At 55.8% G+C, this 19,432-nt stretch overlaps 1 protein-coding gene across 6 annotated transcripts in view; it reads right to left on the reverse strand.

The window, feature by feature from the left end:
• Positions 1 to 1,941: 1,941 nt before the first annotated feature.
• FAM168A (family with sequence similarity 168 member A) overlaps positions 1,942 to 19,432 on the reverse strand; it is a 197,444-nt gene continuing 179,953 nt past the window's right edge. For 5 of the 6 annotated variants that reach the window (XM_002708711.5, XM_008264251.4, XM_008264278.4 and 2 more), the window contains 5 exons: positions 15,674 to 15,799; positions 9,795 to 9,937; positions 8,432 to 8,606; positions 7,311 to 7,441; positions 1,942 to 6,790 (listed from right to left, as the gene is read on the reverse strand). In XM_002708711.5, coding sequence (XP_002708757.1) covers positions 7,329 to 7,441; positions 8,432 to 8,606; positions 9,795 to 9,937; positions 15,674 to 15,799 — 557 coding nt within the window. In that variant the 3' untranslated portion in view covers positions 1,942 to 6,790; positions 7,311 to 7,328. The remainder of the gene's footprint in view (positions 6,791 to 7,310; positions 7,442 to 8,431; positions 8,607 to 9,794; positions 9,938 to 15,673; positions 15,800 to 19,432) is intronic. The other variant, XM_008264288.4, reaches the window with a different exon arrangement.

Raw genomic sequence — 19,432 nt, forward strand, 5'->3', positions numbered from 1 at the left:
TGCCCCTGGGGGCAGCCTGCCGAGCTTTCCAGGGCCGAGGCTGCAGCTTGAGGGGGCGCAGGTGCAGCTCTTGCTGGCGCGGGACCTCTGCGGCCTCCAAGTGGTGCTGGTTTCGCAGGAGTGCTCAATGGAAGAAGCATGGGGTCATGGGATTGCAAATCCTGGGAGACTAGTGCTGTGCCACAAGGCGATGCACAGTGGAGACTGCAGGAAGGCAGAGAGCCCAGCCAGGTGAGACGCCTGCCCAGGACAGCTGCAGGCAGTGTGCCAGGCCAAGCCTTGAACCCCGCGCCACGGACATCGGCACGCAGCCTCAGAGTGGCCGAGTTCCACAGACCGCAGAGCCACCGAGGCCTCCATGTAGATAGATTTCAAAGGCTGTCTTGGACAGCCCTGGGGTGGCCCAGGCCCAGGGACCTGTAGCAGAGGTGGGGCCGCTGCAGGGCCGTGCCAGGCAGAAATGCGGGGTTGGAGCCGCTGCGCGCACGGGAACAGCGCCTACTGGAGCTGCAGAGACCAGGCCCGCCTGAGAACGGAAGCAGGGGCTGCGTCGCAGCAGGGTGGAGGCGTGTCCACCATGGAGCCCCCCATGAAGGTCTGCATGTTAAAGGTCTGGCTCCAGGGTGGCGCTGTTGGGAGAGGGTGGGGACTTGAGCCGACTGGGTGCCTAGGAGCTGGGCCTAGCGGGTGCTGAGGCCACTGGAGGTCTGACCCTGGAGAGTTGGCTGCATAGGCTGGACTCCACCAGGTCACTGTCCCTGCTTCCTGCGTGCGCCTGCGCCCTTCCCTCTGCACCGCCACCCCTGCCATCGGGGCAGCCAATTCTGAACTGCGAACTTCCGAGATTATGAGCCAGAATAACCCTCTGTCCTTTGCAAGCAGCTTCTCCCCGATCTTTGCCATAATGAAAAGCTAATGCTGGGCACTCTGCTCGTTCCCTCCCCCACAGGCCAGACTGCTGGGGGCTGCGGTCCAGGTCCCTGCTGGCCGCTCAGAAACTGGCCCCAGCGACACGAGTGGCTGGAGGTGCCTTCCCCTCCCTGTGAGTTGTGCGCTGGGTCCCGCACAGGAAGCAGAGGCGTGGGGTGAGGTTTGAGGGAGAAGGGCTGGGGAACAAGGGGTACCGAGCTGGAGCTGTCATTCTAGCAGCAGTCGGGCCAAGCTGCTTGGTCTTTCTCAGGAATTGAGATAAATTGCTAGGGGAGTTTCAGAGGCCTGGGCCTGGGAGGGGAACCCGGCCTGGCCTGGGGCAGTATCGCCCAGGGGGCTCAGGAGGGCAAACTCAGCTGGACAGCTGTGTGGATGGAGGCCTTGTGGCCTCCCGCAGCCGCCTCCCTCTGTTTCCCATCTGCCAAGTCCACCTGTGAAGCGAGCGCAGGCCTGGTCCACTTCCGGGAAGGGCAGAACCTGGGGCTCTGTGCTTCGGCTCTGGAGCCAGACCCGTGGGAGCTGCAGCTCTGTCCCTCCCCATCCCTGCGTCTTGGCAAAGGCGGTGCCGCCCCCCTACAGTGGGGCCAGGAGCAGGCTCAGGCTCCACAGGGCCTTGACTGCAAGAACAAGTTCAGGATCAAAGTGGAGAGAAGGTGGACCGGGAGGTGGCAGTATGGTCGCCCCCACCTCTGTCTCCCTCCCCCAAAAACCACTCAGTCTGGTCACCTAGGACTTCTGTGTGTGCGGTTTTTTTTTTTTTTTTTGGAAACTTTTTAATAGTTATTCATGTTCTACAACTTACAGTAAATATCATAGTTACAAATTCTGGGCTTCAATCTTTCAGTGATCACTATCTGATCTTGGAAACAAAACGAAACAAAAACCCAAGAGTCTGAAACGATAAAACCAAACCCGATTTACACTTCATACACACAGGAGGCCCTGGGGCTTCGCAAGCTCTGCGCTGTAGGTAGTGTTTGCAAAACGCCTATAAAATTCTGATTGAACTACTTGGAAGACACCCGTCAAAGGTTTATTATTATTATTATTATTTTAAATGTTTTATTTCTTTTTAAAATGTGAGTTCCAATAAAATTTAAAAATTAGATTCCAACCTGTAGATTAAAATGAATTAAAAAATACAAAATCATATACAGCGCTCTCTTCACAGGGGTGGTACAGGCCAGGAGAATGGGTTTCTCTGCCACGTGACAGGAAACAGATGCGGATGCTTCAGGTCGGGAGGGGCCGGGCCCCCGGGCCTCGCAGACCACCACACACACCACTCCATGCTGCGGAGGCCTGGCCGTGCCTCCCGTCGGGCAGGGGGAGGAGCAGCGCCCTGCTTACCCCGGAGAGGCTCCGGTTTGCCCAGGCCTGCAGGAGGCTGGGGCTTATCTACAAAGTGGTTACAGCTGTTCTCTTGAGGAAGGGGATGGGGGGAGGGCCTTGCTGACAGGACGCGTGCGGACCACAGGTGCAGCCCCGCCCCGACCTCTGCTGCCTCGGTGGCAGCCAGTCCCAATCCTGTGCTCCTTTGCTGGCCTCAACAGCGTATGCGAGTAGAAAACACCTGGGGGAAACAGGGCGTGGGACCCACGTGTGGCTCAGGCAGGGCTGGCCATGGAATGTCGAAGCTGGCCTGCCAGAGAGCGTCGCCTGGGCTGGGCACTGCAACCACGGCGTGCTAATTTCAGAAGTGGGTTTCTAGGCGAAGGAGATGGGATGGGTAAAGGACAAGCCAGGCAGCCTCGGGTGTGGACTCGCTCGGTGGGCCTGGCCGGGTTCCCTCTGTGGACTCCCCAGGGCCGTGCGGTGGCAGTCGGCTTGCCCGCCTCTGGCCTCCCGTGCCTGCCAAGCAACTGGGAGCTGTGTGCCCTGCAGTGCAACGGTGGCATTTGAGACGGAGAAGCAGGGTCTCAGCGTACTTTGCTCAGCTGTGACTGAGGTGTCCCGGCCACAGGGCCGCAGTGTGTGGGGCCTATCCTCTCGGGCTCCAGGCCTGGCTCAGGCAGTGGCTCGCTGGAGCCAGCACGGGGTGGGGGCACCTGTCCTACTCAGCAAAGCCCGCCCACCAAAGTACTGCAAGGTCTCTGGGAGGGGAGGCCTCAGATGTGGAATGTTTGCGTGCGCGGACTCCTGGCTTGGCGTTTCTCTAGGTCCCTGGTCCCGCCTGCGGGACAGCAGTCTGGAGATACCTCTGGCTCCTCAGGGCTACAGCCTGCAAAGACCAGCTCCCAGGCGGCAGGCAACGTGCAGGCTTCCCAGGGACATGGGTCTCTCCACAGAGAAATGCGTGTGCTGCCGAGTGTAGCTTCAGCCTGGGCATTTGTGACCCTAAAGTTTCTTCACTTCGGCTGTTCACTGTCAATTCTCAACTGCCCTGCGCTGTCCTCAGAGCACTGAACCAGCCCTGCCTGGCCGAGCTTCCCCGGTCCCCGCCGCCTTCTCTGGTGGGGGCAAATAGCCCCTCCCTCTTCATGCCTGCGCCCAGAGGCCCGGCAAGCAGCAGCCAAAAGAGCTGCAGGTCTTCAGAGTTGAAACCTGGCTCGTTCACTTGTGAGCGCGTGACCTCTGACAGGCTTCGTAAGCCTTCCGAGTCAGGTTTTTCATCTATAAAATGGGGATTTTGGCAATCGGCATCAAAGTACTTTGCACCAAAAAAGCTCTGGACAGGCAGGTGTATGTGTCCTGAAAATTCAGGTGGGGGATAAGCACGTTAGGGTCATCGGAGAGGGGAGGAACAGCAACTGTCCCATCTCAAGGGCAAGAAACTCAAGAAGTATTTAAATAAAATTGGCAAAAGATTCTAGTTCAGGCTTTCACTATTTGAGGCGATCCAGCTGCCAAACCTGAACTTCCTGGCCCCCGGCTGGTGAGGAGAGGGGGGTCAAGGTAGCAGTGGGAGAGGCCCAGAGGGCTGGTGGTGGCTGACCCTGACCACCAAGGTGCTGTAGCCCGTGGGAGGGCAGTGGTGTGGTGTGGGATGTGCTGCGGGTTTGCACGTGGCCAGTGCTGCAGCTCACTGTCACGTGAGCACAGCCCCTGTCCCGTGTTGCCTGCCCACGTTCCTACGGTGAGAAGGCCCTTCCAGCTCTGACGTCCTGCCTGGCATGACCCCTGGATGCCACCCACAGTGCTCCCACCAGATGAGACTTTGTGAAGAGCCTGCCCTGCCCCGGATCTGCTGGGCTTGGTTCCTCTGCGCTGACTCCCCCAGCTTGGCAAGACTTGCAGATCTCTACCAACAGCAAGGGGCAAACCCGCCCAGACGGCTGGGGTGCTGGGCGCGGGTTCCTCAGGACCACGGACTCGCACAGCGCCCTGCTTACTTACATCCTGGGGCGCCAGCTGAGCTCGAGAGGCATTCTAGGGTTAAGATGGGTACAGAGCACAGACGCCTTGGTAGTGAGCGTGGATCAGGCTGTAGGGCGTGTGCAGACAGCCTGGGAGTGCAGGGGCTCTGTCGCTCATTAGCAAGTGGGAGGAGTTATCTCTACTTCACGTGGTTAAACTCGATGACGGGGTTCAACTGCTCTGAACTGTGAGGCAGTTTCTCCTCTCGGGTTCCACCCCAGACCCCCGGAGGCAGGAGGTGGCGGGAAGCCTGTAGAATACCAGCATTCTGCCCATTTGGGTTTGCGTTCCTGTCCTGCTAGAACCTGCTTCCTCATTTACCAAATGGCTGTAGGAACTCTGACCCGGTCTTGCAGGGCCGGTACATGAAAGGCTGTGAAGTGCTTTGAAATCTGTGAAGAACCTGACCAATGCAAAGGCTTCCTATTATTATTATTTTGGCATTTAAAAATGTATGACATAATCTAGGACAACCTTCACCTTCCTTCACAAAACCAGAGGGCGGGAGGAGGCATCCGCAGAGCACAGGTTAACACTGGGAAACTTCCTGTGTTCACATCCCACACCGGCACCTGGGCCGCTGGCGGCGGCTCCACAGCCCGCCCTTTCTCCTACTGCTCTGGCCACGGGTGCTGAGGGGCTGGGCCTTGCTGGGGGTGGCCAAATGGTGCCTGAGGTCCTCCTGGCCCAGGGCTTTCCTTGTTTTCTCTCCTCTAGGGAGCTGTGGGAGATAGGGGTTGGGTTATATCCAAATTTGCATGAATTTAAAGTGAAAATAATTATTTAAAAGTCCCAAATGTTGTCAGTGATCCCATTTTTACAGTAAAATGTTCCTGTCCCGTCCCAGAGGGGCTGCAGGCCCCGCCCGGCCCTGGAGGAGGGTGGTGCTGGCAGCCCAGGCTCCTGGCTGAGGCGGGGAGGGCCGTCGCGTCCCAGAAGTCCCTCTTCACCCAGATGAGCCGCGGCTCCTGGGCCCCTTGCCCGTCTTCTCCTGACAGTCCCCACTCCCTCCCCGCTCTGGGACGAGGGCCTGTCCTTTCCAGCAAGCCCATCGGCTCCTGCTCCTAGAAGGGCAGTCAGGCACGGGACGGAAGCTCCAGATGTCTTCACAGAATCTCCAAGTGGACTTTCTTCATTTGCAATTTCTGCTCCTGCCACCCGCCCCTGTGTGGCCTCTGCCCCGTCTTCAGTCCCCACCTTTGAAGTCCGTGGGAGAAGAGAGCAGAAACGGGAGCCCAGAGCCCACTCCTGAGCTCGCCGGGTGTGGGTGCTGCTGACTTAATTTTCACAAAACCAAGCCAATCCATCCCCAGGTAAACTTCTGTAGGCAGCAGGCCACTGGGGGGAGGGCTGCATCTAACGCTAACCTGCTGCAAGGTCCAGGGCGGGCCCGAGTCTCCGTCTGTCAAACGGGAATGGAGGAGATGATTGCTGAGGCCCCTTCAGCTCCATGAGTCTTAGGAAATGTTTATTGCTATTGCTTTTCCTTCACTATCCTGACCTTCAGAGCCGCCAGCACCCACCTGGAATGTGGTTCCTTCACTTTGGCTGTGAATGGCACAAGGTAACCAAGAGCTTGGCTGGCCTGCCTGCCCCACAGACAGCCAAGTGAGCCCTGGCACTGAGAAGGGCAGAGGGAGAGGGAGAGCAGTGCCAGAATGGGGGAGGGCTCAGAGGCTGAGGTCGGGACTACACAGGGCGCCTGGCCTCCCAAGACCTGGGACCCCAAGCGTGGGGTCCCCCACGCTGCAGCTGCTTGGCAGGCCTGAGGTCAGGTCCCCTCGTGAGGAAGCGCCAGGTCAGTTACCGTCACTGTGCAAACCAGAAGGTCCTGGCCCAGACGCTCAGGCAGCACCTCTCCCATCTCTGCCCGCCCCACCCCCCCAATTCTCCCAAAGACAAGACCAGGTGTTCAGCCTGGGGTATGAAGCTGCTAATAACTCCTGCCCAGTCAGGTGGTTTTGTTCCTAGTCTGTTGCGATGGTTCTCGGAAGACATTCCAGGTCCTATGTCGGGACACAGTGAAGTCCCGAATTAATTCTGCTTAGGAAAAAACATAAAAGGAATGCTCCCCCAGAGACGTGGCCTGCTCAGCAGCTCAGAGTTCCTGCCTGGGCCGAGGGCCACATCTGCCACGCTGCTCACGTGGCACCGAGCCTTCGGCTGAACCATCGCAATAAACTCCACTCTGCTTGGCACCAGACTGGGACCCCGGGGACAGGACACTTGGGAGGGAAAAAGGAGCAGGAGGACGCGGGCTGGTCAGGCAGGGGGAGGGGGGAGCTGGCAGGGCGGCAGCTACGAGTCGGGGCCGGGGGAGGCAGGAGATTAGAAAAAGCAGCTTTTACAAAAACCAAAAATAAAAACCAAAACCATTAAAGATGCATAAAGTGACCCTTGCACTTCCGTTGTTTCTTCTTGCGGATAGAGGCGGTGCTGCTAGGGAGCTGCTCCAGCACCGGTGTAAGACTTGAGTAGTTGCATACGATGTGTGACTCCAGGCCTGCGGGAGGAAGGGGCAGCCGTCAGTCCCGGTGACTGAGCCGCGGGTCGCCCCCACCTCGCCAGGGCCTCGCAGTGGAGGCGCCTCCTTTCCTGCCCTGCTCCCTGCTTGCAGGGGAGAGGCGGGGGATGCTGCGGGCAGTAAGGAAGCTGGGGCCTGGCTCCAGTCGGAGCGAACGTCCCGTTGGGCAGGATTTCATTGGAAGGATGGGGCTGTGGTTAACAAGTCTGAGGCCCATGGTGAAGAGTGCAGAATCTAGTAGCAGGGACTGGAGCCGTCCCAGCTCCGTGGCCACTGCTGACTGATGCACATCTGGTATTCACTGGGACAACAGGACTGCTGCTCCTCACCTCAGAGCCACTCCAAGGACAGGACACACACACTGTGGCCCTGGGAGCAGGAAGCTGTGCCTGCCCCTGCAGCACCTGAGCACTCCCACTGGGGCTTGGAGGTGGTTCTGTATGCAAGCCCCTCCCCCTCCTTCCCCTCCTCCCACTCCACCCCACCCCATGCCACTCACTTGGGTGGGCTGCAGGCTTTACCAGTGCGGGGGCACGTAGCTATACGCAGGGGTTCCTTGGGCCCTGTATGTCGGCATGGAGACAGGGTGTGCCCCGATGGCGGTGTGCTGGGGTGTAGTCAGCAGGGTACCTGGTATCCAGGGAGAGAAGCAGAACCTGACGAGGCCGTCCTGGGTGCACGGGGTGGAGGCTGAAGCCAGGCGGCTACCCTGGCCCTGGCCCCGCCTTGCCGGGTTCCCCTTTCCTGTCCAAGCTCAGTCAGCCGCTACTCTTCGGAGGTTTCCTTTCACCTCTCTGCGAACGCTTCCCTTCCTGCACACGCCACACTGACAGAACACGCCGACCCGGGTGTTGCTTGCAGGTAGGGCTCTGGTGCGACCTCGTGCCATCTGGTCTCCAGGGCCTGAACGAGGCCTGGCTGGCCCCAACCACCCTTTACAGGAGGTGCGGGTTCAAATCCCAACCGGCTCTGCCCTCCACCCTCTGCCTCTAGGTGGCCAGCGAGCCGCGGCTCAGGCTCACCCTGGATTCCGCGTTTCTCCCAGGCGCCAGCTCCCTGGAGGGCTTCCTCACACCCGCTCTAGCCTAAATCTGCTTCCCCCACGCCAGGCGCAAGTTCCTGAACGGCAGGGCTCTGGCCTGGTCTCTGACGTAGCCAGCAACAGGGAGGGGCTGCGGGACTGCTGCTTCCCTTGTCCTTCCAGGTCCTCATGCTGAGGAGCACTGCCCTGTGGCCGCTTCTCTGGCCCCTGCTGCGACCACCACGGTAGCGGTGCTGTCTCCCTTGGGACCCGGCCTCTGCCCAGCAGCCAGGCGGAACGTCTCCCCCAGCTCAGGCTCTCCCTGCTCAGGCCTCCACCTGCTCTGTCACCTCCGCATCGTCTCCTTGCCAATGGCCTCCCTTCCAAGCCCACAGCCTTTCCCTGAGCGCCACCCGCGTCTTTCCCCTGCCCCTCTCTAGTCCCCCTTCGAGGCCTCGCTCGGTGCTTCCTCACCCAGCAGACAGCTATAGGGCGCTTCCTCTAGGTCCCTTGAGCCCCCAGCACGGGCTCTGTGAGCCATGCCCCGGCACGAGTCCCTGGAGGACGGGGATGCACGCACAGGCGGATGCTGCCCTCACCTGCAGACATTGCCATGGTGGTGCCTGCCACCATACCCATGGCCACGCCGTTGGTCCGGGGGGCCGCCACGGGCGCCGGGTAGATGGCGGAGGGAATGCTGTTGGGCTGGACGACGGTGGTGTGGTGGATGACGTGGGGCTGGGCAGCGTATACCGGCTGTGTGTAGTAGGCTCCCTGGGGAAAGAGGCTGAGGTCACGCAGGCTCTCGGAGCGCTGGGACTGGATGCGTGTGTTATGTGGGGAGCCTGTGTTCTTTCCAGACCCTAAGGGATGGGGCAGAGAAGCCCTGGGTTTGTCTGTCTTACTACACCATGGAGGTCAGGTCAGTGCTGGGCTCAGCTTCTGGTCTGAGAAACAAGGCCCCACATCGGTCACGCATTGCTCCGAGAGCTGCTGCGATGTCTGACGTTACCCGTTACAGCTCTTCCTCCTTAACCCTCATCATAGCACCTTAAAGCATTTGTGCCTTATCGCAGTGCACCTTTATAAGCTGCCTAAAGTTTAAGGTAGGAACCACAGTCGGTGACTAACCACGTGACCGGGGCTGCGGCACGCTGTGCCTATCGCAAGGGTGACGCGATGCCATCACGCTGGTGCCCACGCTGGCATCTACACATCAGAAGATAATAAGTTAATAGCATTTCCCAGGATTCTCTGGCTGCTTCCCTGCAGGCAAAAAGGTAAGGATGGAGACGAGGTCTGAGGTGACTTCCCGCCGCTTGGGTCCCAGGGCTGCTTCCTGTGCACCCTAAGATTCTGAATGAGGACAAACCTCGGCATGTGGGCTGGAACCCCGGGGTCTGTGAGCACGGGCCAGAGCCGCCACCACGAGGAGCAAACGGACCGCTTGTTTTAGTTTTGAGAAGGTGACGTCCTCGTCTACAAGGCGCTGTTTTCTGAACTGGAAAAGTGCTCTCCTTGGGCCTCACACCTCCTGTAGAGCTGATGCGGCCCACCTCACGCCCGGTCCGCAGAGCGTGGTGCACGCCCGCTCCCCAGCTGAGGGAGCCCGGGGCACACGAAGGCATGGAGGGCATTTCTCCTCCCTGCTCAGCTCACAGATGTTCTCAAGAAAGGGCAGGGGCAGGGGTTAGGGAGAACAGCCCAGGACGCGTGGGCACCCTTGAACAAGCAAGCCCTCAGAGGGGTCTCAGCTTCCCCGCCTGCTCAGATGGCGTCTCTGTGCGCCTGCCCCTCTGACATCGGGGCTGTGCATCGAGAGGACTCCGGGGGCTGCCGAGGGCTGCTGCTTTACCACACAACAGTGGTCTGTCTTCCTCTCTTCTTCCCCTCCCTACCTCCCTCCCTGGTTGGAGGCTCCCTTCCCTGCAGAGGTGGGCCCAGGCTTCCATGTGTACCTACCTGGGCATACAGATTCTGCTGGGGGTAGGCACTTCTGATGGGATACATGGCCGTCTGGTAGGGGTTGGGGGACGGGGAGTAGGGGGGTGGAGCAGTGTTACTCTGGGTCGGCGGGACCTTGTAAGGGGTCCCCGCAGTATATCCTGTACCAAGGCAATGAGAGAGACTTCCATTAGTGGCAGAAGAACATTGCTAGAAGGCAGCAGGTCCCAGTCACGGCTCTGCAGACATGGAGGGGCTGAATCCAGGATGGAAACACAGATGAGAACAGACAGAACGGGGCTTCACCCAGAGAGCCCTGGCCCCAGAGGCAGCTCCCTCAGTCCTGCTGCACAGGGCCGCACGCTTGACGCTGGGCACCTTTGACAGCTCCGGGCCTCAGGGCTCTATAAAGTAAGTGGCCAGAAGCACAGGGTCTCTAATGGGACTTGTCAGCTCTGACGGCCAGGGATCCTGTGCTGTCTGAGCTGGGCAGGTGCACACAGACAGAAGCCCTGCAGCCCACAGGCTCTGTCCTGCGCCCTATCTACCTGCTGTCTCTGTTTCTTTTTCTCCTTAATCTCTCTCCCGATTTGAACTCCCTTCCACCTTGCTCTGCTTCCTCCCAGCAGATTGGAAGGTGAATTTCAAAACAGCATTTAGAGGTCTTCCTCCCGGGGATGCTAAAAGCCCTTGCTTTACAGAGCTGGGTTTTCTTTTCCTCCTGGGGTCTGAGGAGGGCCACCTCTGCCTGGAAGGCCTCAAATCAAAGAGCCCACAGATCTCCCAGGATGGAACCAGCTGGGGCTGAGGAGCCAGAGGTGGCCATGCACACAGGCGGAACTGCCTGTGGAGACTCTGCTCAGAGGAAGCCCGACACGGGACTCGTTGGGGAGCGAGTCTGTGTCCTCACAGGATCACCCGTGCAGCCATTCTAGAGGCCAGCTGGCCCTTACGAGTTCCCAGCCCTCTCATGGTACGCAAGGAGGCTCCGGGGCTCAGAAAGGGCTCGTCCCTTTAGGAATTTCTTCCCAAGGCTCCGTGTCTTCTTTCTGAGGGGGTCTTGGTTCTGAAGCCCCAGTGAGGAGGTAGATCACGGTTCCATCCCGGGCAGGTCTGGCCGTCACTACCGTGCACTCTGGGCTTCAGCTCTCACCTATGAGACACTTGCCAAGGACCCTTTCAGCTGCAAGGGGAGCCAAGGGCAGGGTGCGGAGGGCACCTGACTGGGCGAGAAGAGATCCAGGCTTCATTCCTGGCTTTCACCTCCATCTGTGGGGATCACTGCCAAGTGTCCAGGCCTTGCTTTCTTTTGTGAAATACAGAGGCGAAGAATGAAGATTGCTTCCTAAAGATCCTGAGTCTCGTTGGCCCCCAGCCCAAGCAAAGGCTACCACACAGTCCCCACCGTCTCAGACCATAGCACAAAGCCTTTTGCCGGGCGCTCCCCGTTCCTGCTGACTCGGGAGGATGTGGGAGCTGCTATAAAAGGCGCCCTGTCTTCCTCCCTGAAACTCGCCCTCTGCTTCCCCACCTACAGGTCCATAGCGTGTGTTCCACAAAAAAACTGGTTTTGTGGCCAAATCTGCTTGGGAAATAAGTAGCAAGGAGGATGAGGTGGGGAGGAGGCGTCGGAGAGAAGGCAGCGCAGGTACCAGAAGCAGAAACCACGCGGAAGGGGGATGCAAGCAGGCCAAGGCACAGGGGAGCGGATGCCTAGCGGACGCTGTGGGGAGGGCAGGGGTGTAGGCCTGCGGACATCTGGAAGGAGCCACTGATGGGGCCTGCTGCGTCCTTCAGTGAGGGGGTGAACTGAAGCTTCGAGATGAGGCTCTCAAACTGCATCCCCCCAGTCTGTGTTACCACAGACTTCAGTCATGGTGTTTGCAGTTGCAACTTGGGGTTAAGCTGTACCGTAACCCAGCCCTGCCAGGCATTTGTGTGTGGGCTGTGCCTCCTTCCCTGCTTCGGTGGCAGCAAAGGGAGACCACACAGTCCGAAAAGCCTGAACTACCCACTGCCCGGCCCTTCACAGCCAAGTTTGCCAGCCCTGATTTAAAGGAACAACATGAAGTGTGCAGGGCCTTGGCGGGGCGGAGAGCAGGTTGTGCAGCCCTGCGCGGGAAGCCGCGCATCTCTCAGCTCCACATGGAGTGGTGGCTGGTGGCGGTGTGGAGACTCACCTGGGTCTACACCTCAGCTCTGCCACGCAACAGCCGCAGAAGACACCCACCGCCTCATCTGTGAGGTGCACATGGCGACGGCACCCACGTCACAGTTCTGTGACGAGCACATTCGTTAGTCAGTGCCTGCAAGTCGTGAGGTTAGCTACTAGGCTCTCTGACTAGAGTGAGGCCGGGAGCTTCCTGTCCTGACAGTATGTAAGCAGGGACTGGTCTGAAGGCTCCAGGAGACAGGAAGTTAAAACTTAGGACTCCTAGGGTCTGCAACTGGGAACACAGGCATCAGGGATCTCAGATTCTAAAACGTTATAGCTTAAAGTGCCATGGTTTTACGATTCTTTAAAGTTAGCAAGCCGACAAGGCTGGTGATGCTCCTGGGGAATGCTCTAGAATTCTTCGCTTCCCTGGGGAAGCTACCCCTCTGTGGCAGAAGGACATCATGTTACCAAGTGCTGAGGCCATCCTCGCAAAGATGGTGGGGTTGGTTTCCAGGTCTAAGGATAACCTTGTCTGAGAATGTTTCCCTTTCTTCACAGTATGGAAGACACCCACCCACACACACACACACACACACACACAAAACACAGATCGTAACCAAAACACCATTGGCAGCTGGAGAGAGGGGCTGCAGGTGGCGGCCTTGCTAGTTCGTCCATAGCCAGAAGAGAGCTCAGTGGTCACTAACACCGACGTTCACAGCTGAGTGGACAGAAGCTCAAAAGCGGCCATGGCTCGCAGGGGACCCGGGACTCTAACCACAGTGGTCCTCAGGGTGGCTCATGCTAGGCTCTGCCCAGCTGTGTGGCTGCTCTCCCAGCAGGTTTCCTCCTCTGGACCAGAGCTAGTGGTGGGCCTTGCCAGTGCTGACACCCTCTGAGTTGCTCCGTGAGGAAATCATCGCAGAGGACTCTGCACAGCTCGCTGCTGGGTCTGCCCATGCCCTCGAGGAGTACGGAAAATGCCTCTGGAGCTGCAGCTGGCCTACTCTGGCTATCACAAAAATCAAGTTTGTCATTCTGTGCTTGCAAGTAAGAGAAACGGTCGGGCTTGCCGCAGAAGAACCTCATGGAGTTTACCTGAACGAATTTAGACTCAATTCAGGGAGGTCTGCCTATCCTAAAAGGAATCCTGAGTCAGAGGTCACAGGAGGACGACGGAATGCTAGGGCCTTTCAACCCGTCCCTTTGGAAGGAAGAACCTGGATACCCAGGAGAGCAACAACTCCCCCGAGACTACACAGTGCGGCCGCGCAGAGCTGGGTTTTCTGAGTCAAAGGTCTCAGCAGCCCAGCCTCTGGCATTTGGTATGTTGGCCATTGTGTCTACATTTCACCAAAGGCATTATTAGCAGGGAAAAAGGAATTCAACCACTAAAAGTCCCAGCTCTGCCTTGTAAAAGAGGCTTTGTTTATGTTGTTCTGTTCTGTGTCACGGGCTCCCAACCATAATTTGGGTCTCCATCAAATAGGGTAATAGAGTGTGTACATTAGCAAGATAAAACCTTTTCAGCTCTCCAATTCTTCTTCGCTGTCATAAATCTTTCCCAGTTGTACAGTCTCTGCCACCTTCAAAGGCATTGATCCTCACATCACAGACGCCTTTTAGACTAATTGGTTTATTGATCATCAGATTTATATGTCTGGACAAAACAAAGCTCTATGTCTGAATCTTGCCTTGACCTCTAAGTCTCCTTGATGCTAATGCTGAATACATAAGAGGGAGTCCCTAATTACAAACCAGCTTAGAAAGAGTCTGGTTGAAATTAAACCAAATTTCTCAAAGTGCCCTGGATTTCAATGGGACTTGAGGAAGGTTTCAACGTGGTAGAAGGCAAGGCCTGAAAGCTGACGGCCACCTAACTGTGGGAAGGGCTGCCTCTGGAGGGAAAGCATCCCCCTCCACTAGCTGACTGCTGGCGAGGGCAGCTGGAGAGCAGGTCCCAACGGGGCTGGTAGATTCTGAATACACAGCCCCAAGTGAGAACCCGAGGACTCTAACAGGAGCTTTGAAATGGTCTCAGCCAATCCTTGAATTTTACATTTTGAAAAACCAAGGTCCCAAGTATGAACGAGAATTATTTAAAGTCACACAGCAGAATCGAGCCTGGAATCCAGCTCTTGGGGCTCCTATTCCTGGCCTTTTCTGCTGTGCCCCAACAGGGACGTCCAGGTGCACCCATACCCACATGTGTGGATGTGAGAGAGACTGTTACATCCACCTGCAGATAGTCTTTTTATTCAACTGTACCTGAGCCATCTGGAAAAGCTCCCTGTGGCTGTCATCCCTTTCTTAAAGAGTAAAGCCAATTTCATGAAAAAGCAGTAACAGAATCCTAACCTGGAGATACCTTTTTCCAGGTGTGCTGTGTACTAGTTGGCTAACTTTGAGCGTTTTACTTTTCTGAGCCTCAGCTTTCAAACTGGGCTGAAAATGTACCCTCCTGACTTCGGAGAGCTGCAGTGCAGACTGAGTAAGACCACGAAAGCATATTCCCCAAAAGGTCAGTTATGTCACAGAGCTGCTGCTGACAGCCAGGGGAAACGACACTGAATGTTTTAAAGAAAAAACTCACAAATTCTTCTGATCTGCTTCGTCTGTGATCCAGTGAATTATTAGTCCACTAGCAGCCCTTGTTTGTACATCTCTCTGAGGGCTTGTCCAGCCCCTGCCGGCACAAACTAAGAAATAAGCATAAGCACGCACCAGTGATTCCTCTAGGGACAGCTCCAACAGGGTACAAAGTTCTTGATACTGAGTAAAATGCCACTCTGGGTGGGGACTGTGCTGCAGCAGGTTAAGCTACGGCTCAGGACACCCACCCACATCCTGCGTTGGAGCACCTGGTTTGAGTCCTGGCTGCTACTCATTTCCCATCCAGTATTCCTGCTAATGTGCCTAGGAGACAGCAGATGATGGCCCAAGTATTTGGGCTGCGTTTCACCCAACTGGCTTTGGCCCTGCCCAGCCCTAGCTGTTGTGGGCATTTTGAGAGTGAAACAGCAGATGGAAGATTGATCTCTCTCTGCCTGTCAGATAAATAATCTTTAAAGAACATTGTTCTTCATTTCCCCGGCAGAGTCATGTTGTGTGAAAGTCCAGATGTGTACGTGACCGCCTCAGCTCCCCCAGTGAGCCTCAAGACGCACAGTCTGGCCAGATGCTGTGCTTCTGAGACTCCATGTGCACACTCTGTTCCCCCAGTGCAGCTTCCACAGGGCAGAGTGTCTCTTCTGCCCCCTTCAGGACATTTAGGATGTTTAGAGACAGTTTGTGGATGTCACGATGGGGCTTTGCTTCTGGCATCTCATGGGCAGAGGCCAGAGGTGCAGCTCAATACACCTCAGTGTGCAGAATGGTCTCCCCAACAGAATCATCTGACCCAGACACCAACAGTGCCATGGTAAAGAAGGCCTGTGCTAGGGGAGGAGCCCTCTCTCCTTTCTCTGGAACACAGTTAATAGCCATTCCCGAATCTCACTAATTGGTCATGATACTGCCTCTTCCCCTTCACTGCTCTGTGTCTCCCAGAAGCTGGGAGTGTGATCACAGAGGGCCATCTTTCCTGGATGAGGGGGGCTGAGTTTTTATAGGAGTTAGGAGAACTTCTTAAAACAGTGTTTCTATTACAAAATGTCATTTTTTTTAAAAGTTTTTTTGCCTTTCTTCCTAAGAAACAAATCGGTCCCAACCAAGGGGAACAGGAAGGAGCTGTATTTACTGAAAGCCGCGGAGGATGCCTGGTAAGTTCGGTTCTCGGTCCCGGTGTCCACTGGGAGGTGGAAGGTGCCTTCGGTGCCACAGGAAGACGAATTCTGTGGCCAGGCCTGTTTCATCAGCAGAGTTGCTTAAGGGAAGACACAAGAATGACATTAGGCAGAAGTAAGCAGTGGGCACCACCAATCACAGACACAAAGCAAGGATCTTGTGCTGGACAGAAACATATAACCCGGGGGCCTGATCAGACACACAGGGTGGCTCAGCATCTGAGACAGATGAGTGGGCTGGGAGGAGCGCTGGAGTGAGCTGCCAAATGACCTGACACCAGGGGACATCTGAACTTAGACTGAGAGAGTTAGGATTTTCTGGCCACTACTAAAACCATGACGACAGCCCTGCTCTAAGGCTTTTAGATATTCGTCAGTCACTTGCTCATCAACGTGCAGCAACCTGAGAGCCTCTGGCTAGTGACTGGGAGAGATCAACTGGGCACTCCATTTTGTCAGATATGTCACTGCAGGTGTATCTGGTAAAGGGCTTCCAGAGAGAGAGGCCCAGAGACCACTAGTAGGGTACAGGCCCTTGCTGGACCACCATCTCTACTCAAGGGACTGAGCCGTGGCATTGAGGCTGCACCAAGCCTAGGTACCTAGAGGGGCACTGTCACTCACTCCTTCTCCTGGACACCCAGCAGGGGCCAGGGAGACACTCCTCTGCTTGGCCCTGACTATCCTGCTGAGGTGTTACATAGGGTGCTCCCTGAAACGGCACCTCGGAAGTTAGAGATGTGGAAAGGAAACTGGAGGCCCAGTGAGAGACCTGCAGAAGCTTCCATGCCGACTCAGAGCTCGCCTGCAGAACTGGAACGACGCTCTTTCTTAGGTTCTAGGGGTGGGGACTGCCTCAGGAAACTTACCTTCAGGATATGCTGAAGGGAAGGGGAGAGGAAATGCAGGTCTGGGGTTGGGAAGGAAAGGCCTGAACTTAGTTAAGCATGCTCATGGCTGTATTTTCAAACTCAAGAGGAAAAACATTCTTGATCCAAATGTTATGGTAAAAAAGCATGATTTCCACAGTGTCTTTTTCAATTAAATAACGTCTTGGGAGGCCTAGGCATGGGCTGTTCTAGAGCGTCCCAGCGCGGGGTGGGGCTGCCCTGGCGAGGTGGTGTGGATGAGGCACGAGTGCATATATTCTTCACTGCCACCAGCACAAGGGTGTCATGGCCTCGGCCCAACTGGGTAACAAGGGTGCCCTCTGGTTCCTTCAGTACTAGGCCAAAGAAGGTCAGGGACTCTGCTGTTTTTGTTGACCCAAGGCTAGGAGTGTAGCTGTTGTGGGCTCACTCTGCGCTTGCATTAATGGCCCGCAATATATACAGCAGATGCTGAGAAATGAAGAAATCATGGGCAGGAAAGTGACACTAAAAGGAGAATTCTGGCGACAGCAATGGAGATGCAGCAGAGTTCCCTACAGGGTCCAGGGCCAGACAGGGCTCTGTAGATACTGCAGGAGGAGGAGTCTGCTTTAGGCAACTCCCTTGGTCTTTTCCTGGTTGGGGAGGGAAGGCAACAGGAGGGGAATTACTAAAGAATACAATTAGTGTTGAAAAATCTTATAGTGTCCAAATTTAGGACTTGCCACTCCACATGGCTGGGAAGCTGTGGTCATCCAAAACGACTCCCTGTAACGTGAAACAGGAGTTCTGAGAAGTCAGGGACTCCACCAGGGAGCAGGAGGTCTGCCTCTGACTGCAGGAATGCGGAGGGCCTGTGTCATTTCAGTTTTTCCCTCCAAGTCGTGTGTCCTTTGCCATAACTGATATTAGCCTGAAGGACTGTGACAAGTACATAAAAATTCACCAGAGTGACTGAGGCCTGTACTGCACTCAGCACTGAGGGGAGCGCCACAGTGAGCAGGAACACACGTGGGTCACGGTCACTGCACACACAGTACTTGGGGTCTAGCTGGGGATGCAACACAGCCACACGCCAACCAGGGAGTGAACAAGACAGCATGATACACAGTCCAACAACGATCCAGTTGAGCAGGGAAGAAGCCAGTGCAACTGCGCCTTTGCTTATCCTTCCCAACTCCTCGTGTGAGCTACACTAGACATTTTCCTGAATAAAAGCTGGCTTGTTCTGGTTCCATTTAAAGAAAACAAACACCACTATTTTCTGTACTTCTCAGTATATCTGAAGAATTTAGACAAATGTAGAAATATGAAACAAAGGCCGACTAGCTGTGAACTTCACCTCAGGAGCTGTTACTCTAAGGCCCTGCTCCTCCGTGAGCAAGTCTAAAGCACACCATCCTGTTGGTGGTCATGATCCAGAGCTCAGCTGCGGGATGAAGACAACCCCAACCGAAGCTTCTAGAGGCAAGGTGACAAAGGAGGCTGTGTCAGGCTTGCCTGCGTGGGTGAAAGATACGCTTCCTGGAAATGCTTTCTGTTGTGAGCTGAGCAGTAGTTAAATGGTCTATCTGGATGTAAAACCTTGTTTAGTTATCCACTGCCGTCTGGTGTGCCTGACCCCCTTTCCTGTGTAGTGTGTGATCCCTCAGTCGAGAGGGACAGAGTGAAAGAAACCCTGGCAGTGAGGGGCCACGGCCAGTCACAGCACGCTGCCCCCATCCAGGTGCTGGGTTGTTCACTTCCCCGAACACGGGGCCCTCACGCCCTCTGACACTTGAACAATCTGTTAAACACACTGACAAGGAGGAGAGGCAGCAAGGGACCATCATCCTGAACCATGCACTGAGTCAGGAAAAAGCAAGTTCCTGCCTGGGCTCTGCCATGTATCAGCTGTGGGACCTTGGGCAAGTCATTCAACCTTTTAAGCTTTAGCTTTGTTGTCTTAACAATGGCAATGATAATCGTCCCTGACCGCTTCATAGTACTGATGTGAGAGTGAATAATAAAGTGATCAGCCTCATGGTTTCTAGTGCTGGTGTCTGTCTACTCTTTCACCCCACAGCTGTGCCAGCTCTACAGCAGCTGCCTCCTCACTGTTCATTTGCTTTGAAACCTGCACCCTCTCACCTCCAACCTTCAGCCCAAGTCTTGGATCTAAGATTTGGACCCAATCACAACCCCTGCTTTGTTAAAAATATTTCATGGTTCTCCACTGCCTGCAGGCTGAAGTTTGAACTCCTGTGTAGTATTCGGCACCCCATGATCGAGTCCTAAGGATGGGGCTGCGCCTAGACTACTCTTCCTGTCTTACTCTCACTACAGCCGTGCAAACTGCTTACTGTTCCCATCAGAGGATGCTTCCTCCCCCCCCCCCCCCACGTCTGTCCCACGCTGCTCACTAGCCCTTGCGGCCTGTCTTCCGAATTCCACCTGGTAAACACGAATGCATCAGGCACGCGCTGAAGGCTCACCCCCACTATGTCATCTTTTCTTCTTCCTGCTTTGACCACAGGCCCTTCCCTCATGCATCCTCTATAGGAGGGTACTTCAAGAAGTTTGTGGAAAAATGCAGTTAAAAGATGTTTACTTTTGGTGCAAAAGTTTTAAAATCTATACATAGCTTTTTCATAATGTGCATTTTTCATTAGCTTGCTGAAGACCCCTCAACAGTTGGACATCCCAGTTCCACTGATTCTCAGACACCCCTGTACTTGATGGCTTGTCTTGCCACTAATCCATAAGCTCCTGAGAACAGGGACCTTGTCTTACTGGTTTTTGTATCTTCAAATGGCCAGCTTAGGGCCTGGCACACAGCATACTGTAACTAAAGAGCTCCATCCA

Source organism: Oryctolagus cuniculus, chromosome 1 (assembly GCF_964237555.1).
Source record: "Oryctolagus cuniculus chromosome 1, mOryCun1.1, whole genome shotgun sequence".
Taxonomy (NCBI): Eukaryota; Metazoa; Chordata; class Mammalia; order Lagomorpha; family Leporidae; genus Oryctolagus; species Oryctolagus cuniculus.